This window comes from Ranitomeya imitator, chromosome 1 (assembly GCF_032444005.1).
Source record: "Ranitomeya imitator isolate aRanImi1 chromosome 1, aRanImi1.pri, whole genome shotgun sequence".
NCBI classification, from domain to species: Eukaryota; Metazoa; Chordata; class Amphibia; order Anura; family Dendrobatidae; genus Ranitomeya; species Ranitomeya imitator.
Window position 1 is genome coordinate 904,522,503 of NC_091282.1, and position 12,529 is coordinate 904,535,031.

General features: G+C 42.9%; 1 protein-coding gene across 1 annotated transcript in view; it reads right to left on the reverse strand.

Moving 5' to 3' along the window:
* Window positions 1-248: 248 nt before the first annotated feature.
* The window catches only part of SCARB2 (scavenger receptor class B member 2), a 113,780-nt gene continuing 101,499 nt past the window's right edge, over window positions 249-12,529 (reverse strand). The window contains exons 11-12 of the mRNA XM_069743394.1: window positions 6,187-6,345; window positions 249-2,144 (exon numbers count right to left, since the gene is read on the reverse strand). Coding sequence (XP_069599495.1) covers window positions 2,103-2,144; window positions 6,187-6,345 — 201 coding nt within the window. The 3' untranslated portion in view covers window positions 249-2,102. The remainder of the gene's footprint in view (window positions 2,145-6,186; window positions 6,346-12,529) is intronic.

The following is a 12,529-nucleotide window of genomic DNA, read 5'->3' on the forward strand; positions in this document are numbered from 1 at the left end:
TATATAATTTATACAATGTGATTTTCTAGATTTTATTTTTGATATTCTATCTCTCAATGTTAAAATTAACCGACCCTTAAAATTGTCGACTGTTCATGTCTTTGTCAGTGGGCAAACTTACAAAATCAGCAATGGATCAAATATTTATTTCCAACACTGTATGTATGAAATCTATAGGAAATATTTCTATATGAATATATATTTGAGTTAAGGAAGTGCTGAGCACAAATTACACATGGACTTTGAGATCTGATTTAACATAAATCTTTATTATAATATGCCTTTATTGTCAATGTTTGTACAACTTCAAGTGTGGAATATTGTCAAACTTGTATTCCTTTTGGCTTTATTGATTTTGTTTTTCATTTTTCCTTTTTGTTACTAAACTTCAAATTAAAAAAGTAAAACCTGTTAAAAACATATTTTCCTGTTTAACCCCTTCCTGATATCCACCCCTCATGTACGACGCATGTCAGTTGAGGGAGTATGGAGGTGCCACGGGATCTGAACTTACCCCATACATGGTGGCTATGAGCTGTGTTAAACAGCCAGCACCTGTTGCTAACCGCAATCAGAACTAGCTGGGCTTCACAAAAGCTCAATATACTTAACTATATACTGCGACACAAAAGTATTGGAATTTAGTGAAAAATACAGAAAAGTAAAAAAAAAAAAAAACTTGGAGTGCTTCATTAACTGTTTCTGGCCCAGAGAAGACTGTTTATTATATGCTTGCCTCATTTTTGGTATATTTCTGTTACAAGCAAGAAATAAAATTCCTGTCCAGTCCATACAAGGGAGGATTTCCAATAATAATTTGATAAAATTTTTCACGTACTGCTTGTCCATTAATGGCCAACGCACTCATGACTGGCTAGATCCTGTGAGACACATTCCAATATAACACAACACTTGGATTTGACGGTGGAAGAACGACGTGTTTGGTAAAACTATTAGTTCAACGACTCTCACAGGCTCGGGTATCCAGAGTACAAAGGTTTCTAGTGGCTTTTGCATCCTCAAAAAAGTTCTGTAAGTACCAGTATTATACTGAAGGAAAGAAATGTACCGACTATGTAATCCAGAACATCAAAACAAAACGGGATAGTGTCTGATCAACTAGTTTTTAGTACAATGAGAATGCTATGTGAATATTCTGCCAGTTGATCCTCTTACCACAGTGTCAAAATATTAGGCTATTGAAGACTTACAGGGTACCTACTCTTTCACCTAAAGCTGAAATTAAAGCATGATCTGGCTTTTCTCAACAAGTTAAAACTTATTTTGGTGCACAAACCAGTCTAATATGTACAAGAACTGTCCCAATTTTCATACTTACAGTATTTTAAGTGTACATTCTGCCAGCACTATAGGAGCTGAGCTGCCCTTCCCTTTGTTTCCCAGCATGTCCTGCTCCTGCTACTGTCCAGTGGATTGACTGTCTTGAACTGAAAGCCTGTCTTCCATTATGTCATGAAGTTTGATGGGCAGGAGGAGAGACAAAAATCCGCCATCACTTCCTTTAAATCGTCTTTCTCTCTCTCTGATAAAAGAGACAAATTACCTTTGACAGCAAGTTTGACAAAGAGGAGACACCCAATGGCTGGCACTCAGAGAGATTTTTTGAGGGTAAGAGAAGATAAATGTCAGTGATTTGCAGATTGTCAGTTTCTCATGTTATCTATTAAGTGAATATTGTAGTCAAATCCTGCATGCAGTGCGCCAAATCTGTAGCCGTACTTTGTATACAGTGAAATAGAACAAAAGCAAATGTCATGAATTACACCATGATTTCATCAGTTTTTCACGATGGTGAAATGTTAATAACATCACACTAAACAAAAAATTGCATTATGTAAATTAATCAGATCAGTGCTTAATAAACACGTATGTTAATTTGTGCTTAGTATTCCATAGCAGTGTCCTAGAGGGACAGTTCGCTGATAATTAACTGTAAGGGTTTAATGTGGCCAAATGCTCCAACAAACATTGCTCAGGAACGTGGGGGAGCTGTGTCTAAGCCCCTTGCTAAATCTTCATCTTCTAGTCCGGATGGACATCAATAAGTTTGCATAGTTAATTATGTAGTACTTTTGTACTAATTAGGATGTTCTTATAAGTGGTCCTCTCTCATCTTCCGTGCCCTAAATAAAAGAGAGACATGATTACAGTTATATTCATAAGGTTAATAGAATAAGTAAATGCTAAGATGAAACTAAGATAAAATAATAAATATCAGAATAAATCTGCTACCTACTACTAAACGCCGTACCAGACTGGCTTCTCCCCACAACCCTTCTCTCCCATGTACATACACTGGGATACATTTATTAATCAACCAGAGCTGAGAGGGGAGAAGCCAGCCAGGAAAGTCATCGGACTAGTCAGGTTTCTGTCTATGGTCCCCAGATCTTCAAACTGTTTTTTCTAAAAAGCCAGATAAATTAAAGAGGAAGACCACTTCTTTTTTCATTGATGGCCTATACCTATGATAGGCCATTAATAGCTCATCAGTGGGGGTGCGAGACTTGGCATCCCCGCCAATCAGCTGTTCTCAGATGATTCCGGAACAAAGCAGCTTTGTCAAAACTAAAGAGGTTGTAGAAGGGTACTGCAGATCTGCTTCCTATTCATTTGAGCACCTTACTTGTGTCAACCAAGCTGACATTGTAATTAATGCTTACAGCTATGCCCTAAAGGTACCGTCACACTTTAGCGACGCTGCAGCGATAGCGACAACGATCCGGATCGCTGCAGCGTCGCTGTTTGGTCGCTGGAGAGCTGTCACACAGACAGCTCTCCAGCGACCAACGATCCCGAGGTCCCCGGTAACCAGGATAAACATCGGGTTACTAAGCGCAGGGCCGCGCTTAGTAACCCGATGTTTACCCTGGTTACCATCGTTAAAGTAAAAAAAAAAACGCTACATACTTACCTACCGCTGTCTGTCCCCGGCGCTGGGCTTCTCTGCTCTGGCTGTGAGCACAGCGGCCGGAAAGCAGAGCGGTGACGTCACCGCTCTGCTTTCCGGCTGCCCGCCGCTCACAGCCAGACCAGAGAAGCCCAGCGCCGGGGACAGACAGCGGTAGGTAAGTATGTAGCGTTTGTTTTTTTTACTTTAACGATGGTAACCAGGGTAAACATCAGGTTACTAAGCGCGGCCCTGCGCTTAGTAACCCGATGTTTACCCTGGTTACCAGCGAAGACATCGCTGAATCGGCGTCACACACGCCGATTCAGCGATGTCAGCGGGACCTCAACGATCAAAAAATGGCCCAGGCCATTCCGACACGAGCAGCGATCTCACAGCAGGGGCCTGATCGCTGCTACGTGTCACACATAGCGAGATCGCTACTGAGATCGCTGTTGCGTCACAAAACTTGTGACTCAGCAGCGATCTCGCTAGCGATCTCGCTATGTGTGACGGGGCCTTTAAGCAATACATGTAGATAAAAGCCAAGCAATCAACACTGGTAAAAGGTAAATAGGATGCTTGAACCACTAGATGTACATTAAATAAAACATCAAAACCCGTTATATTTCTACTTTCAATTACGCAATGTGACTTCCTCATAAACAACAGATACTCTTTAACGAATGTAAAAATGTTGATCAGTTAAAGTAAGGCTATCATCAGATAATGACCTATTGATTAAATAAGGTTTTTGCATCAAATATATACAGTATTTTTAAAATTTTTGGTAACAATTTTGTTTTTTACATACCACAATCTGTATTAAAAATAAAAAAATAGAAATCTTGCAATTTTCACCCTGGCCACTGGGGCTTTTTATATTGCCTTTATTTCAAGAAATAACACATGTACATTAGCAACAATGGTCGGATCCCAACCCTATCATTTTTATTGAAGTGTCTAATAAGCTTGTGCATAGGGTCTATCACAGTGATCAAAATGAACCAATACGAAAAATCTCCTATTATTGCCGGGTACCTGCACATCTCGGCAGGCGCACTGCGCATGGGCCCATTTTCTTCCAGGAAGAACACGTGGACGGCCGGGGTAGGGAGCAGTAGGGTCCGGGGATGGCGGAGGTACTACAGGGGGCTCGGTGGAACCCATTTCTCTCTCCTCTGGTATGCTAGATCATATCAGAGGAGAGAGAAATGAATGGGAAATCGGACTTTTTTTTGTGTTCGCCGATATTCGGTGAATAACGGTAATCACAAAACTGGGGATAGTAAAAACCTCCCCAAGTCATGTTTTCAGGGTTCTCGGCTACCCTCCGAGACCCCGGAGATTTTCTGGCGCTGAGGAATAAGGTCCCTTAACTGCCGCCATTAAAAGGCGTATCGGCGGTTGTTAAGGTAGTGAGATGGAACAGAAGCTGTTATAACACGGAATAGGTAAAGTAATTTGAGGAGTAGAGTCATTTTAAGAGTGTGTACAGAAAGTAGAGTTGTGATTTGTTCCACATTTGTAGAGAGCGAAGTTTACACAGCACTTAGGGGTAGTTAGCAGTAAAGAGAGGATTTGAGCTTGCTGGTCAGCTTCACATTCAGGTAATCGAGCTGGTTAGTGGTCCACTGGACAGAAAAGTCATTTTCTAATTGTGCTAGTATAGAGGTGGAAAGAGAAATGTTGAGAGCCTTAGATTTTGATTCCTTGACCTCTAGACCACAAAATAATTCAAAATTACACAGGGGCTGTAACAAGGTAGGGAGGGAAGTTTGGGTTAAGGTGAATAAAAGAACAGGATCATCTGCAAATATAACGAGTTTATATGGAACTGAACGAAGATCATGTTATGAAAGAAAATCATTTTTTTAAAATATACATGTAACATAAAACCTGAATTTAAACAATAGGTCACTTTCTTATGACTGCTTCCGTTGGGAGTTGTCTGAGATGTGTAGAACACTTCCAAGGGGCTGTAAAAAGCTAAATGTTAACAGAGTGTAATATACTCACTGTTAGGATGCCACTGTTTCATACACAAGCATAAGACACATGACTGCTCATATGTGAGCTGCAGACTTGCAATCACGTAACAACCGCTTTCTCTCTTCTCTCAATGGTCTCAAGCCAAGAATATGAAAAAGTAGAATTCTTCTATCAGTAAGTACCGTATATACTTGAGTATAAGCCGAGTTTTTCAGCACATTTTTTGGTGTTGAAAACGCCCCCCTCAGCTTATACTCTAGTGAGGTGTCCACAAGATGGAGGGGGAGCAGCAGCAGGTCACAGGAGGCAGGAGCCGGCTGCTGCGGCTAAAGCCTGTGCCCGCCGCTAAAGAGAAATTAATATTCATTGCGCTCGCAGTGAATATTCATTTCTCTTAATAGTGCGCACAGTGTCAGCCGCAGCAGCTGGCTCCTGAAGCTGCCGGGTGGTCACGTGTCCCGGCTACTTAAGACAAATGAATATTCAACTCTCTCCACTCCCATGGGCATGGAGAGAGGTGAATATTCATTTCTCTTAAGTAGCGGGCACACGTGACCACCCAGCGGCTAACACTGTGTGCGCTACTTAATAGCAATGAATACTCACTGCCCTCCATGCACATAGTTCAGGCGTATGAGTATTCTGGCAGCTGTGCTCTGTTTGTGAGCAGCACATAACGTCCCTGCCATGCACTGCTTACAAGAATAAAGCAGCTGCTGGCAACGGAACAAGACGCTGCGAGGGAGCGCAGGAAGGTAAGTATAATGGTTTATTTCTTTTATGCTTTTTGATGGGGGCCATACATGCCAGGATAATGATGAGGTCATGTATACAAGGATAGGGATGGGGCCATGTATACAAGGATAGGGATGGGGCCATGCAAAGAAGGATATGGATGGGGCCAAACATACCAAAATAGGGATGAGAAGCCATGCATACCAGGATAGGGATGAGGAGCCATGCATACAAGGATAAGGATGAAGAGCCATGCATGCAAGGATAGGGATCAGGAGAAATGCATACAAGGATAGGGATGAGGAGGCCGTGCATACCAGGATGGGGATGAGGGGACAATGCATACCAGGCCTATACTCGAGTCAATAAGTTTTCCCAGTTTTTTGTAATAAAATTAGGTGCCTAGGCTTATACCCGGGTCGGCCTATACTCGAGTATATACGGTATATTACATACTGTTGAGGTTCAGCATGTTACAACGCCTCACAAAATGTATTCATGTCCTGGACAACTCCTTGCATGCCATGTAGACTTAGAATGTTACATACCTCTTCCCTTGTTCGTGATTGACGACAAGAAAGTATAACAAATATAATGCCGAATATAATCCCAAACGCCATAATGATAAAAGGAACATTAGCTACCACTCTGGCATCCAGAAGAGTGGACTTTATTTTTCCAGCAGACTGGTCATCAATGAGGACACTCTGGGGAGAAAATTTATGTGGATTATAATAAGAAAAACAAATTTCTTTAGTTATGGCTATGTTCCCACAAAGAGTATTTGGTGGTTTTCTGATGTTGGGAGAATTTCTGCAGCATTTCTGCACCTATTAGGTAAATTAGATTGTACTTTTCCATTGCATTTTTTAGTGTGTCTGTGTGCTTTTACATGCTTTTTAATTGCCTTTTTGACGCTGTGTGGGCACACAGTTCCACTTTTTTGGAAGTTTTTGACGATGGGTATTTTCATTGTGTTGGAAACGCAGCGTTTTATAGTTCCAGCAAATTGGATGGGATTTATAGAAATCTCATGCTCACTCTGCTTTTTTTCACACTGTGTAAACTGAGCTGCGCTGCGGAATTTTGTGTGCGGGTTTTTCCCATAGACTCGCATCAGATGCAGAAAATCCGCAAGTAAAAAACATGTGTTTTTTAGTGTGTTTTTGAAGCAGACACACAAGAAATACACACAAGACTGTACCAATATAGTTTTGTCAAAGCTAAGTACCAGGCAGTATCAAAGTCAAAGCAGCTTTGTTTAAAATATGATCTAGCAATAAGAAACAAAAAAATTCACGTAAAAAACACGATATAAATGCATGTTATGAAAACGCACTGAAAAACACATTAAAAAATGCAAGTTACTTAGTAGGTGCAGAAATGCTTCAACATCAAAAACTCACCACATACTCATTGTAGGAACATACCCTAAAGCTCCAAACTTTATTATAAAAAAAAGGGAAATAGAACTATGTGGTGAAAATGTATGCATTTACCAATGTGCACTGAGCTTTACATCGCATGTCAGTATTGCCTGGAAGGGCACAGACGACGTACGAGGATCGCCTCGCACTGCACCGACTGGCCCGGCAACTCTCCTGACCTGAGGGCGACATACTTCTATGCAGCTGTCACGCTCGGGTCAGGAGAGCAGATGGTCAGTCCGAGGATTGCAATGGGATCCTCGCACAAGAAATACACTGGCTGTCTGCACCTTGAATCAGAGTTTCACACTGTGTGCCCGCTAGGGGGTTATGCAAGCAGTGCTAAATTGAGGCCCTATTCCTGCGGGGAGTCAGATTGTTTGTATAATGAAAATGACACAAATAAGGATTTTTTTACATTATTTTGAATATGTTATATTTGGAAAAGTAATAATATGGTGATGTCATACTAAGAGATTGGTATATATGTATATTAGTAATTCTTACTAATGGTTTATTCATGTTAAAATGTGGTATATAGGGTGTATGTTCCTGGAGAAGGGAAGACTTGGGGTCCGTTTAGGTCGACCAACCGGAAGCGGAACGCCCGACGAGCGATACTTTTACAGATGGGCGGGTGTTTGAATGCCAAAGTAAACTATGCGCACTGTGCGCATATATACTAGATGGCTCAGTGCGCATAGACTGCCATTGTTCTCAGCAGTGCGAGCGCTGTTTACACAGGACGATGCACCGCCAAGAACAATTATTTTTTTTATGCTGCATAAACTATTATTTCACTTGATGAAAGACTATTTTGCTCATTTATCAGGTGATTGTCAGCCTTTCAACAGGGCAAAATTATAGTGAAACGATCATTTTTAAGAACATTCGTTCACAATTATCTTGCAGTGTAAAGGCTATGTTCTATTGCAGTGTTTTTGCCTTATTTTTACCCTGAGCCATAACCTACTCTCTTGGTAGTAAAAACTTACTGCATTCAGTATTTTTACTGCATTTTTGCAGCATTTTTGTGTGCAGAATATATTTGTGCTTTGTCTAAGGCCGGAGTCACACTTAGCATAGGGAAATAAGGTCAGTTTTTTTACAGGCGTAATACGCAGAAAAGTTCCTGAACAGTGATCCGTATTCAACGCGATGATGCGATTTTTTTTCTAAAAATTATCCGTGTGTCAACAGTACGGCGAGATTTTCGCCGGCTTGCAAAATGGACATAGAATGGATCCATGGGCTCAAATATTCGTGAAAACATATACAGTATATTATATATATATATATATGTATATATATATATATATATATACTAGATGGTGGCCCGATTCTAACGCATCGGGTATTCTAGAATATGCATGTCCACGTAGTATATTGCCCAGCCACATAGTATATTGCCCAGCTACGTAGTATATTGCCCAGTGACGTAGTATATTGCCCAGCGACGTAGTATATTGCCCAGCGACGTAGTATATTGCCCAACCACGTAGTATATTGCCCAGTGACGTAGTATATTGCCCAGCCACGTAGTATATTGCCCAGTCACGGAGTATATTGCCCAGTGACGTAGTATATTGCCCAGCTACATAGTATATTGCCCAGCCACGTAGTATATTGCCCAGTCACGTAGTATATTGCCCAGTGACGTAGTATATTGCCCAGTCACGTAGTATATTGCCCAACCACGTAGTATATTGCCCAGTGACGTAGTATATTGCCCAGCCACGTAGTATATTGCCCAGTCACGTAGTATATTGCCCAGCTACGTAGTATATTGCCTGTTGTGAATTCTGTGGCAGAGCTCCCTCCTGTGGTCACAAGTGGTACTTCGGCTGATTCTCTCTGGGAGCTTCCGTTTGTGGAGGAAACTGGTACTGCTGCTTCTGAGTTTCCTCCCTCAGGTGATCTGGTGAGGTCGTTAGGTGCTTCTCTACTTAACCCCACCTAATGCTTTGATTCATGCTTCCTGTCAATGTTCCAGTGTTGGACTTGTGTTTCTCTGGATCATTCCTGTGGCCTGCTGCTCTGCATAGCTAAGTGCTTCTTTGCTATTTGTTGCTATTTTTTCTGTCCAGCTTGTCTATTTGTTTTGCTGGAAGCTCTGGGACGCAAAGGGTGTACCTCCGTGCCGTTAGTTCGGTACGGAGGGTCTTTTTGCCCCTTTGCGTGGTTTTCTTTAGGGTTTTGTGTAGACCGCAAAGTTATCTTTCCTATCCTCGTTCTGTCTAGAATATCGGGCCTCACTTTGCTGAATCTATTTCATCCCTACGTTTGTCTTTTCATCTTACTCACAGTCATTATATGTGGGGGGCTGCCTTTTCCTTTGGGGTATTTCTCTGAGGCAAGGTAGGCTTATTTTTTCTATCTTCAGGCTAGTTAGTTTCTCAGGCTGTGCCGAGTTGCATAGGTAGCGTTAGGCGCAATCCACGGCTGCCTCTAGTTGTGTTTGGAGAGGATCAGGGATTGCGGTCTGCAGAGTTCCCACGTCTCAGAGCTCGTTCTATTATTTTGGGTTATTGTCAGATCACTGTATGTGCTCTGACCTCCATGTCCATTGTGATACTGAATTGCCTTTCATAACAATTGCCCAGCTACGTAGTATATTGCCCAGCCACGTAGTATATTGCCCAGTCACGTAGCACATTGCCCAGTGACGTAGTATATTGCCCAGCCACGTAGTATATTGCCCAGTCACGTAGCATATTGCCCAGTGACGTAGTATATTGCCCAGCCACGTAGTATATTGTCCAGTCACGTAGTATATTGCCCAGTGACGTAGTATATTGCCCAGCTACGTAGTATACAGCACAGAGCCACGTAGTATATTGCCCAGTCACGTAGTATATTGCCCAGTCACGTAGTATATTGCCCAGCCACGTTGTATATTGCCCAGCCACGCAGTATACAGCACAGACGCGTAGTATACAGCACAGACGCGTAGTATACAGCACAGAGCCACGTAGTATATTGCCCAGTCACGTAGTATATTGCCTATATTGCCCAGCCACGTAGTATATTGCCCAGTCACGTAGTATATTGCCCAGTCACGTAGTATATTGCCCAGCCATGTAGTATATTGCCCAGCCACGTAGTATACAGCACAGAGCCACGTAGTAGCACAGAGCCACGTAGTATAGAGCCTAGAGCCAGGTAGTATACAGCACAGAGCCATGTAGTATACAGCACAGAGCCACGTAGTATACAGCACAGACACGTAGTATATTGGCCAGTCACGTAGTATACTGCCCAGCTACGTAGTACATTGCCCAGTCACGTAGTATATTGCCCAGTGACGTAGTATATTGCCCAGCCACGTAGTATATTGCCCAACCACGTAGTATATTGCCCAGTGACATAGTATATTTCCCAGTCACGGAGTATATTGCCCAGTGACGTAGTATACTGCCCAGCTACGTAGTATATTGCCCAGCCACGTAGTATATTGCCCAGTCACGTAGTATATTGCCCAGTGACGTAGTATATTGCCCAGCCACGTAGTATATTGCCCAACCACATAGTATATTGCCCAGTGACGTAGAATATTGCCCAGCCACGTAGTATATTGCCCAGTCACGTAGTATATTGCCCAGTGACGTAGTATATTGCCCAGCCATGTAGTATATTGCCCAACCACGTAGTATATTGCCCAGCTACGTAGTATATTGCCCAGCCACGTAGTATATTGCCCAGTCACGTAGTATATTGCCCAGTGACGTAGTATATTGCCCAGCCACGTAGTATATTGCCCAGCCACATAGTATATTGCCCAGCCACGTAGAATATTGCCCAGCCACGTAGTATATTGCCCAGTCACGTAGTATATTGCCCAGCCACGTAGTATATTGCCCAGTCACGTAGCACATTGCCCAGTGACGTAGTATATTGCCCAGCCACGTAGTATATTGCCCAGTCACGTAGCATATTGCCCAGTGACGTAGTATATTGCCCAGCCACGTAGTATATTGCCAAGTCACGTAGTATATTGCCCAGTGACGTAGTATATTGTCCAGTCACGTAGTATATTGCCCAGTGACGTAGTATATTGCCCAGCTACGTAGTATACAGCACAGAGCCACGTAGTATATTGCCCAGTCACGTAGTATATTGCCCAGTCACGTAGTATATTGCCCAGCCACGTTGTATATTGCCCAGCCACGCAGTATACAGCACAGACGCGTAGTATACAGCACAGACGCGTAGTATACAGCACAGAGCCACGTAGTATATTGCCCAGTCACGTAGTATATTGCCTATATTGCCCAGCCACGTAGTATATTGCCCAGTCACGTAGTATATTGCCCAGTCACGTAGTATATTGCCCAGCCATGTAGTATATTGCCCAGCCACGTAGTATACAGCACAGAGCCACGTAGTAGCACAGAGCCACGTAGTATAGAGCATAGAGCCATGTAGTATACAGCACAGAGCCACGTAGTATACAGCACAGACACGTAGTATATTGGCCAGTCACGTAGTATACTGCCCAGCTACGTAGTACATTGCCCAGTCACGTAGTATATTGCCCAGTGACGTAGTATATTGCCCAGCCACGTAGTATATTGCCCAACCACGTAGTATATTGCCCAGTGACATAGTATATTTCCCAGTCACGGAGTATATTGCCCAGTGACGTAGTATACTGCCCAGCTACGTAGTATATTGCCCAGCCACGTAGTATATTGCCCAGTCACGTAGTATATTGCCCAGTGACGTAGTATATTGCCCAGCCACGTAGTATATTGCCCAACCACATAGTATATTGCCCAGTGACGTAGAATATTGCCCAGCCACGTAGTATATTGCCCAGTCACGTAGTATATTGCCCAGTGACGTAGTATATTGCCCAGCCATGTAGTATATTGCCCAACCACGTAGTATATTGCCCAGCTACGTAGTATATTGCCCAGCCACGTAGTATATTGCCCAGTCACGTAGTATATTGCCCAGTGACGTAGTATATTGCCCAGCCACGTAGTATATTGCCCAGCCACATAGTATATTGCCCAGCCACGTAGAATATTGCCCAGCCACGTAGTATATTGCCCAGTCACGTAGTATATTGCCCAGCCACGTAGTATATTGCCCAGTCACGTAGCACATTGCCCAGTGACGTAGTATATTGCCCAGCCACGTAGTATATTGCCCAGTCACGTAGCATATTGCCCAGTGACGTAGTATATTGCCCAGCCACGTAGTATATTGCCAAGTCACGTAGTATATTGCCCAGTGACGTAGTATATTGCCCAGCTACGTAGTATACAGCACAGAGCCACGTAGTATATTGCCCAGTCACGTAGTATATTGCCCAGTCACGTAGTATATTGCCCAGCCACGTTGTATATTGCCCAGCCACGTAGTATACAGCACAGACGCGTAGTATACAGCACAGACGCGTAGTATACAGCACAGAGCCACGTAGTATACAGCACAGACACGTAGTATAGAGCATAGA